This window comes from Diospyros lotus, chromosome 6 (assembly GCF_014633365.1).
Source record: "Diospyros lotus cultivar Yz01 chromosome 6, ASM1463336v1, whole genome shotgun sequence".
Lineage (NCBI taxonomy): Eukaryota > Viridiplantae > Streptophyta > Magnoliopsida > Ericales > Ebenaceae > Diospyros > Diospyros lotus.
Window position 1 is genome coordinate 27,500,641 of NC_068343.1, and position 8,500 is coordinate 27,509,140.

The 8,500-nt window shown below is 37.3% G+C and overlaps 1 protein-coding gene across 3 annotated transcripts; it reads left to right on the forward strand.

The window, feature by feature from the left end:
* Positions 1–2,519: 2,519 nt before the first annotated feature.
* LOC127803282 (uncharacterized) lies at positions 2,520–8,234 on the forward strand. Of its 3 annotated transcripts, none has more exons than XM_052339394.1 (9): positions 2,520–2,667; positions 3,748–4,022; positions 4,136–5,333; positions 5,421–5,511; positions 5,598–5,755; positions 5,845–5,896; positions 6,016–6,098; positions 6,190–6,283; positions 7,285–8,234. In XM_052339394.1, exons 3-9 carry the CDS (start codon positions 4,416–4,418, stop codon positions 7,845–7,847), a joined length of 1,959 nt encoding a protein of 652 aa, XP_052195354.1. In that variant the 5' UTR covers positions 2,520–2,667; positions 3,748–4,022; positions 4,136–4,415; the 3' UTR covers positions 7,848–8,234. The 3 variants fall into 3 exon arrangements, with proteins under 3 accessions (XP_052195354.1, XP_052195355.1, XP_052195356.1); XM_052339395.1 differs by lacking the exon at positions 2,520–2,667 and adding an exon at positions 2,743–3,408; XM_052339396.1 differs by lacking the exon at positions 2,520–2,667 and adding an exon at positions 3,405–3,536.
* Positions 8,235–8,500: the final 266 nt, after the last annotated feature.

The window sequence follows — 8,500 nt, forward strand, 5'->3', positions numbered from 1 at the left end:
ACGTAGCGGGCAAAGCAGAGTCTGAATATTCGGACCCACAAACACAGTCCATTTGGCGTTAATTAAAGATATTTATCTTTGCTTAATTAAGGATTTATCCATACGGCCAACATTAGATCTTCTCTCTCTGTCTTGTTCATGTCATTGCGGTCTTTTCTGGGTTGCTTGCTTGCTTGCTTTACTCACATTAAAAGCCAGCTAAATATCTCCTTTTATTATTGAAATTTACTTTTTACTTTTGGAAATTGGATATTGGGTTTAAGCTTTTTCCCTTTCAGTAGAGCTTTTTGGGAAAACGACGCTAAATGATTGGTAGACGACAATATTTAGACCTGCTGTTTAGCATTATTATTATTATTCATTCATAATGGTGACCAAACAATGATTATGACTCGAATATATCCATATTGCCAAGCTAATTAATTAATCATCCCCCAAATTAATCGCCATATAATTAAAGAAATATATATCATCAGCTAGCTCTAAGGATCAACCCCACTGTATATAAATATAAATATATATATATATAATGATTTATAAATATTTTATCTTTTTCTTTGATCATTTTATCCAATAAACAGATGGTATATGGTCATGATGATCATGATGTGATGTTGTTCGTTACGTGAAGTGAGGAGACACTGAGTTTTGTGTTGTTTTAAATTAATAAAAAGAGAAAAAGAGGGGACAGAAGATGAAATGGTCGGAGAGTGGCGGATGTGACGTCTGTGGTGGCTAATATCCACTTCACTAAGGTTGGTTAACGGAAGCTTCTGCACCCAAGATGTGGACAGCATTGGCACATTGCCTGTTTTGTGAATCCATATATATGTATTTAATAATTTTAGATTTATCTTTCCTCACTTTAACTTTATAGTCAGATTTCATTAAGGTAATTTATTGCATAAAAATAAAATAAAATGTTGTTTAGATAAATTTAAAATTTAAAAAATATGCTTAGATCAAGGGAATGGAAGGAGAAAACAAAGGGTTTAAAGGGGTAGGATACTCCCTTCCATTTTTATAATTTTAGAAAAATTTTAAAATCACTTTACAATTTTTGATAAAAATTTGGAAACGTGTTTTTTACCATAGCGATCACATTAGAGACAAAAAATTGAGATTCAGGTTTACATTTGTATCTATTTATTCCTTTTACATTTTGAGGAATTCTTATCCCTAACTTCTTTTCTTTGTCATCGCTATTGTCTTTTCGTCTTCTCGTCATTTGTCTGTATTCTCCCATTCGAATTACAACTCTTCTCTCCTTCATTCTACAATTGCAATAACCACCATCCCCAATCTCTAAAATTGATGACTAGATCTCTGTCCATATTTTCTCCTTCGATTAGCAATTGCTTGAACTACCATCTATGAGTATATATACAGTTATGAATGTATATATATATATTGCTCTCAGAGTTGATCCAATGAATTTGAGGATCTTAGGCAAAAAAAATTATTGAGGTCTTCTCAAGAATATTAATTTTTTTATAAAAATAAATAATATATTTTTTTACACCAACATTTCATTATAAAGTGAAGCCTAAAGGCTGAAAAAGCGGTGAGTGTGCAGTGTGCAATGACCTTTGAAGTGAGAGAGAGAGAGAAATAGGGAAGAGGAAAAAATTAAAAAGCGAAAGTAGGTTTTATGAGATTATGATAAAAAATTGAAAAATGGAAAAGGAAAGATAAAAAAGTTTATTATGTTTTTTATTTAATTTTTAATAAAAATATTGATTATTAAAAATATATATATATTAGAAAATTTTAAAATTAGAGATTTTCTAATTTTGAGGGTCTTATGTCCTCGCATATTTGACTTCATTGTTGGGTTGGCATTGATAGCTCTGAGCATGTGACTATAAATATATACATATATATATATATATATATATATGATTGTGAGTGTATGTATATAGCTATGAGTTTTTGACTGTAAATGAGTGTATATACGTAGCTTTGTGTGAATTGAATATATGTATATATATATTTGTTAACTTTGATGGGTAATGAATTTTATATTTATTTTTGGTTGAATAATTATTTTTTATATTAAAATTTATATTTATAAAAAAAATATTTTTTTATTTACACATTTTTTCACTTTTTTTTTAATTTTTTATAAAAATATCATTTTTTTTGTTTTGTTTTTTGATATTTGTTTCCTATTTTTATTTCTCATATTAGAGCAAAACAATTCCTTATTTAAAAGATATTTTAATGGAAGACAGGAAGGGAACTGAAGGGACAATGTCCCTCTTTCTCTCTTTATTTTGACCTTTTATTTAAATCTCATTCCCTAATTAGAAAGTATAGGAGGAGATCAGTATTTTTAATTAAAATTTTAATAATACAATATTTGTTTTTTTATTTTATATATTTATTTGTTAAATAAATATATAAAATCACCTAAAATCGAGTGTACTTAAACGTTGCTCTCTGCCATTACTGTCGTCGTGGACGTCCAATCAACCAATGCATCAGCCACAGTCAACTGGGAAAAGACATCTGGACTGGACTGCCCTCTCACTGTGGACTCTAATCCATCTTATCATACCTCCTTCTCCCTCACTCTCACCTTGCTGGCTTGCCCTCTGCATCTGCAATCTCTTGGTCATCTCCACCGTCTCCTCACCGCCGACCGTCAGCATAATCTGATTTTTGGTAAGTGAGAGATTATATTAGAAGTGTCATAATACTTGATTACACATACTGAGATTATATTACTTGAAATTTAATAAAAAAGACACAATCAAGACATAATACTGCGGTTTGTTAGTGTCAGTACAATCTCAGAACTCTTCAGACTCCCCCACATAGTAGTGTATATAAACTCTCTCTGTAAATGTGTATATATGAACGTGTGGTGGTGGTGAGTTGAGTTATGGTACAAACGGGGAATGATGAGATCTTGAAGGGTGATGTTTGGGGATGCAGTTTTGATTTCTAGTTTCAGTGCGTACGGCGGCGAAGAGGTGTCACGTGGGTTTCTTCATTTGAATACATATTGGACACAGCACATCTCCGTAGATTAGGACAAGGATAATCCCGAGGAGGAATGGGGTTTTTTTCCTTTTCATTCTTCTTCAAATTTTCTGTGTTGAAAAATGGCGCAATTGAAAGCTCTATATGATTCCAACTGCAAGCAGAGACGGCTCACTCTTAACTGGAATATACAAAGCTACTATAGATAGATCTGTACATATGCAGCGAATCCGAGGTTTTCTGGGTTCTATGCTCAGAATCAATATATTTAGAGAGAGAGAGAGGGATTAAGCGGCTTTCCCTTTTACGTCTTATCGCTTTCTCTTTCTCTCTGATACCACACATAATAACATACGGAAAACAGAGAGCTATGCTAACTCGGTCTACCAGTCTACGTGCATCTACAGCTTTTTGGCATTGGTACTAACACAAGCCTCCATCTTCACGGTTCAGTTCCTTAATCTCTTTAATTCAAATGTTGAAGACAATATATGAAGTTACTTTTCGTTTCTTTTCCGTCATCTCTCTGGCAATTGAATTCCCAAAAGGTGAATTTGCATATCAGAGTATGAAACTGAAGGGTCAATTTTAAATCCCTGGTAATGGAGGCGTTGTTCCTTGGGTCTATGGACTCTGGGCAATTCCAGATTTGTATTTGGATTAAAATTTTAGATTGGGTTGTGTAATTCTGGAATTCATATTTGAATATTGCAAATCTTGTCCCTAAATTCTCTCTCTGTGATCTGATTTCATTTGCAGAACCGTTGAGTCATTTCAGCAAGAAAATAAAGTTCAGCGCCACACAGGGAATAGTTTCTCCTTGATCTTTACCTTTCCTTCTTCCGCCATTCTCTCTCTCTACACGTCTAAGAGTTCAGCGTCTGTTCTATGTCGAAGTGTGTGTTTGTGTGTATATATATATTTGTGGATGGAAAGAGAGAGAGAGATTGACCTTAGAGGCACAGCAGAAGCCACAATCAAAGGAAGGGCGGTGATACTGTCGTTGCTTTACATTATCTTACATTGATCTCGAGGTACAAGCACCGAACCTTGGAGCTTAATTTGTTCTCTCTTCTTTCATTTCATTATTATTATTCCACTATTTGCTGTTGCATCGGGATCTTAATTGTTTATTCACAACACACAGACAACTGTTGCCATTGCCGGTCTTTGGGAGCTTCTTAAGTGGTTCCTCGTATCGGGTCATGTTTGCTCAGATCTAAAATTGTTTATTGGATTTGCTTCCTGTGGGCTATTTCGACTGTTTTGAGCACAATTGAGTGAAACGCGGTCCATGAATTGGGGCATTCGTTGGGTATTTAAGAGTTTGTGGGTTTAATTGCTTTGATGAGAGCCATAGGAAGGGATAAGGGAGGGGGGTTTGATGTGGAATTTTGGTATTGAAGCTTGTACATATACAAGAAGACATGCTGAGCCACGATGAAGGAGTGGAAGAAGTCTTCTTTGATTCTTCAGACTGCATGTCCTCTGAAGAGTTTCTTAAAGAGGACTTGTTGGACGGTGCTAATTTAGGGTACCAGATTTGGTTGGAGGAGCCTCAGAGCGTCCAGAAACGACGAGAGAGCTTTCTCAGGGGAATGGGATTTGTCGAATTGGCTAAGGAATCAGGGATGGTGGATGTCAAAAGGGTTCTCCAATGCAGTGGAGCTACCTCTATTCGTTCTGCATCTGCAGTTGAGGATGCCGTAGTGAGTGATTCGAGAGATTTGAATGGTGGAGCCAACTGTGCTGTTGACAGATTTGAACGAGATCAAGTGAACAACCCGAATCCGACTCTTGGAGGGAAGAATGCTTGTGTTTTGCCTCCTGTGGAATGTAGGAACTCTGATATGTATGAGACGAAACTGAAGTCTTGGTGGAAACACTTGTTGAGCAAGAGGAAAGGAACCCCAGGAACGAATGCGTCCAAGCCATTGAAGCTAATTGCTGGAACAGCAATGACAAATAGAATAAAGGTGCGGCGAAACAAGAAGAGATATGCAGAGCTAACTGCAGTATACGTTGGCCAAGAAATACGTGCTCACGAAGGCTTCATTTGGGCTATGGCGTTCAGTCCTGATGGCCGGTATCTGGCAAGTGGTGGCGAAGATGGGGTGATTCGTATTTGGCGTGTCACGCAGGCAGATACCTGTTACAAAACTTCATTTGCTAATGCCAACTCAGGTTTTGGAGGCAAATTAGAGAGGTCGGGTAAAGGACGCAAAATCGCCTCTTGTCCTTCGGTCATTCTTCCTCGGAAGGCTTTCCACATTGAGGAACATCCAGTGCATGAATTCCATGGCCATGACAGTGATGTTTTGGACCTAGCCTGGTCCAAATCCAAAGTGAGTTATTGCTTCAAATGCTTCACAATTTCTTTTATTGTTCAGAATGAATTGATCTGAAGCTATACGCACCCTTGTTTGTTGCAGTTTCTTCTTTCATCTTCAGAGGATAAAACTGTTCGTCTATGGCAAGTGGGCTGCAATGAATGTCTCGGTGTTTTCCAGCACAATGACTATGGTAGGTAAATCTCAAGCTTTTGTAATTCCCATTATCGTTCCGCACCCATGCACTAATAATCTGTTTTTCCATTCAAATGAGAGCAGTTACATGCATTCAGTTCAATCCAATCGACGAAAACTACTTCATCAGCGGCTCCATTGACGGGAAAGTTAGGATCTGGAGAGTGTCAAACAGAAGAGTTGTCGATTGGGCTGAAGTTCGAGATGTTGTAACAGCAGTGTGTTATCACCCAGATGGCAATGTATGCTCTTACACTAGTAACAATTATGGCTTATCAACTTGTCTCTGCTGAAAATTTGATGACAATTCTGCATCCTTTCATCAAAGCAGGGCTTTGTAGTGGGTTCCATAGCGGGTACCTGCCGATTCTATGGAGCTTCAGGTACACTTTGACACAAGCTTCCCCTTCTCCACTTTTGGCGGCTAATTTCTATCATTGTTTTTTTTTTCCCCCATTTAGGAGTGTCTTGTCTGATCCGTTTTGTTTCTATTTTTGTACAGGCGGCGGCAGTCTCCAGCTAAATGCAGAGACTCATTTCCAGAGTAGGAAAAAATCCACCACCAACAAAATTACAGGCATTCAGGTTTTTACTTTTCATCAATCTTTGCTGCTGATTGGTTTTGTTGCATAAAATTGGTGAGGGCTATTAACATGGGTGTCATAATCCTATGCAGTTCATTAAGGAAGACTCTGAAAAGATAATGATAACTTCCGAAGACTCCAAAGTTCGTATACTGGATGGGATGGATATGGTTCGCAAATACAAAGGTACAACAATCTTTTGCATTCAAGCATTCCCTTGCAAAATACATATATGTGGGCCAGACTTCGTAGCAATAATAAGTTTGATTTTTTGTGATCATGAATTCAAGAAATAATTTTTTTCATAAAACAGATGCGAGACTTCAAAGGAAAAAAAAAATGACCATTTCTCACATTAATGTACTTTTTTTTATTTATTTATTTACTTGGAGTGTCTAAATTTTGTCCGACTAAATCCCCAGACACGAATGACTTTCCCCATAAAGATGTCATTTTAGCCATAAATTAGATTGGGAATAGGATAAGAAAATGTTAAGGTGATATAGTAATAGCAATGCATTGAAATATAAACAATAAAAAGATAAACTTAAAAATGATCCTCCTGTACATAATAAGTTAAATCCGTATATGTTGAAAATAGCATTTATGATTTAATAGACATAGATATGAGAAAGGATTATTAAAATATAAAAAGAAGTTTGTAATAAAAGAGGTAAATATATTAAAGAAAGCTTGATGAAAATTCTTAATGAAGCATATCAAGCCATGAGATATATAATGTATGGCATAAGTATAGGTTATTGATGAGTTAATTTATGTAACTGATCACCTTAGAATCTAATTCAACTGTTATATTGATCAATCTACGTGCGCATATATATATATATTTTATATATATATACACATTTGTTACTAGCTAGGGTTGACCATGAAAAGGCGTACCCATTCACTGATTAATAAAAACATCTTTAGTGTAGCTACCTACATACGTTGTATATACCTATAGCCAGTCAAATTAATTAATGAGTAGTTGAAGTTACGTATTGACCTGAATAGCTAGCTAGCTGTATTCATGGGGTTGAAATCCGGAGCATAAACCTTTGGCCCTCCTTTTAATAATTGCTCAATCTACACGTACACTGCATTTTAACAGTTGCGTTAACTGGTACGTACTATCTGCCAACCAGAGCTTATTATGTATATTATTTCTTGCTTGGTTCCAACAGGTCTGGCAAAGTGTGGAACCCAGATGTCGGCTTCAGTTACTAGAAGCGGAAGTCATATAGTATCGGTTGGGGAGGACTCTCGGGTCTACTTATGGAACTATGACGGCGACGGCCTCCGTTCGCCGTCATTTTCGAAGCAAAAGCATTCCGACCGTTCCTGCGAGCATTTCTTCTCCGAAGGTGTCTCCGTCGCCATTCCTTGGACGTCGTCGTTGCCGTCGAGGCCAATGTGCGTGGATTGCGGCAGCCTTCGCCGCTGCTTACCGTCGCAACATTGGCTGGAGGCTTCTCGGCGGAGGAGAGATTCGACGTATTTTTCTTGCTTGGCCATGGATATAGTTGGTTCGGCCAGTAGGAGTTCTGCAACCTGGCCGGAAGAGAAACTAGTGGTGGGGGAGCATAAACATGATGATGCTGATGGTGATGATGATAATGACGATGATGGCGGCTGCAGCCATGAGTGTACAGTTGTGCCGGACACGTGGGGGCTTGTGATAGTGACAGCGGGATGGGATGGAACGATCAGAACGTTCCACAATTACGGGTTACCTTTCAGGATTTAGGCCGGGCAGATTGTTGTTTGCTCACAAAAGCCCGCTGTTTGGTTCGTAATCCAAAGCGAAGAGTTAAGTTGGATGGGTGGAAACTCCATTTGGCCTCCATATACACATATTTAGTGCGAGTCCGGCCCCAATTACTAGGTTCGAATTTCGGACCAAACAACTTGATTTTTGTTCGTATTGTTTGGCTGCTTGTCCCTGTCCCTGTCCCTGTCCCTGTCCGTGTGTATATTTTGTACATTACGATCTACTTCCTCTGTCCTTGTACTTTTTTTGCATATGAGGCCCCTTCATATTTCCTCGGCTGGTCGGCTTTTTGATGACTGGTGAATTTACTACAAACCCCCTTGTTGTCAATTAAACAAATTTCCTTTTAGCAATACCTTTTTACAAGTGATTAACTTGAGAGTTACCATGGGTGTTGATGTATCAGATATGCATATAATGATAGAAATTATGAAATCTCCATTGGTTAAAAATTTGCACCCATTGGTTACAAAGGAACAAGAAAAAAAAATGAATTACTTGTGACAAGGGAACATCGAAGCGATGCAGAATTACTCATTCACCCTTAAGTATAACTCCTTTCTTGACACGTCTCCTATCCACTTCGTATTGGAGAAAGTTGATAGATCTAGATCTCACAGGATTTGGGA

Coding starts and splice junctions, on each gene's coding strand:
- LOC127803282 (XM_052339394.1), top strand. CDS start 4,416: ATGCTGAGCCACGATGAAGGAGTGGAAGAAGTCTTCTTTGATTCTTCA. Junction 5,334..5,420: donor TAGCCTGGTCCAAATCCAAA/GTGAGTTATTGC, acceptor TGTTTGTTGCAG/TTTCTTCTTTCATCTTCAGA. Junction 6,284..7,284: donor TATGGTTCGCAAATACAAAG/GTACAACAATCT, acceptor TGGTTCCAACAG/GTCTGGCAAAGTGTGGAACC.